The sequence below is a fragment of the Cebus imitator genome, unplaced genomic scaffold (genome assembly GCF_001604975.1).
Source record: "Cebus imitator isolate Cc_AM_T3 unplaced genomic scaffold, Cebus_imitator-1.0 Scaffold70, whole genome shotgun sequence".
In the NCBI taxonomy this organism is placed as follows: domain Eukaryota; kingdom Metazoa; phylum Chordata; class Mammalia; order Primates; family Cebidae; genus Cebus; species Cebus imitator.
Genome location: NW_016107385.1, coordinates 3,836,985 through 3,838,285, shown reverse-complemented (window position 1 = coordinate 3,838,285; position 1,301 = coordinate 3,836,985). Strand labels below are relative to the sequence as shown.

At 44.9% G+C, this 1,301-nt stretch overlaps 1 protein-coding gene across 1 annotated transcript in view; it reads right to left on the bottom strand.

The window, feature by feature from the left end:
- NUSAP1 (nucleolar and spindle associated protein 1) overlaps window positions 1–1,301 on the bottom strand; it is a 45,088-nt gene that overhangs the window by 3,211 nt on the left and 40,576 nt on the right. The window contains exon 10 of the mRNA XM_037739440.1: window positions 200–308. Coding sequence (XP_037595368.1) covers window positions 200–308 — 109 coding nt within the window. The remainder of the gene's footprint in view (window positions 1–199; window positions 309–1,301) is intronic.

Sequence of the window (1,301 nt, the reverse complement as noted above, 5' to 3'; positions counted from 1 at the left end):
TGCGGTGAGCCGAGATCGCGCCATTGCACTCCAGCCTGGGTAACATGCGTGAAACTCCGTCTCAAAAAAAAAACAAAAACAAAAAAACAAACAAAAAAACCCAAAAAACAAAAAACACCACGATTACTGAGCCTCTGTACCTCTGAGGTGCTGCTTTTGAAATTAAAATAATCATAAAGCTGTGTAATTAGGTACTTACTTTGTCTGGAGACGGGGTTGTTTGTAAGTTTTCTTGTGGAAATCAATTCTGTTGACATGCCCATTCAGATAATTATTTTCTTTCGAGTGCCCCCATGGTTTTAGCTTTCCTAGTTTAAGACAAAGAATTTTAAGATGATTGGTTGATTTATACTCCCAACTTCATTCTCTTCATCTGTGGTTACCTGTTATCAACATTTATATATATATATTTTTTTGGAGACAGTGTTTCTCTCTTGTTGCCCAGTTCTGGAGTACACGATCTTGGCTCACTGCAACCTCCACCTCCTGAGTTCAAGTGATTCTCCTGCCTCAGCCTCCTGAGTAGCTGGGATTACAGGCATGCACCACCACGCCCAGCTAATTTTGTATTTTTAGTAGAGATGAGGTTTCTCCTTGCAGGTCAGGCTGGTCTCAAACTCCCAACCTCAAGTGATCTGCCTGCCTTGGCCTCCCAAAGTGCTAGGATTATATGTGTGAGCCACTGTGCCTGGCCTATACTTTTTTTTTGAGTCTTACTCCGTCACTCAGGTTCGAGTGCAGTGGTGTAATCTGATCTCAGCTCAGTGCAATGTCCGCCTCCTGGGCTCAAGTGATCCTTCCAGCTCAGCTTCATGAGTAGCTAGGACTATAGGTGCACAACACCATGCCAAGGTAATTTTTGAATTTTTTAGTAGAGACGAGGGTTTCATTGTGTTGTTCATATTGGTCTCGAACTCCTGTTCTCAAGCAATCTGCTTGCCTTGGCCTCCCAAAGTGTTGGGATTACTTTATAGGCATGAGCCAATATGCCCAGCTAATTTGCAATTTAAAAAAAAAGAACTGCCGGGTGCAGTGGCTCACGCCTGCAATTCCAACACTTTGGGAGGCCGAGGCAGGAGGATCACGAGGTCAAGAGATCAAGACCATCCTGGCCATGGTGAAACCCCGTCTCTACTAAAAATACAAAAATTAGCTGGGTGTAGTGGCATGCGCCTGTGGTCCCAGCTACTTGGGAGGCTGAGGTGGAAGAATCACTTAAACCCAGGCGGAAGTTGCAGTGAGCCGAGATTGCGCCACTGCACTCCACCCTGGTGACAGAGTAAGACTCCGTCTCAAAAAAA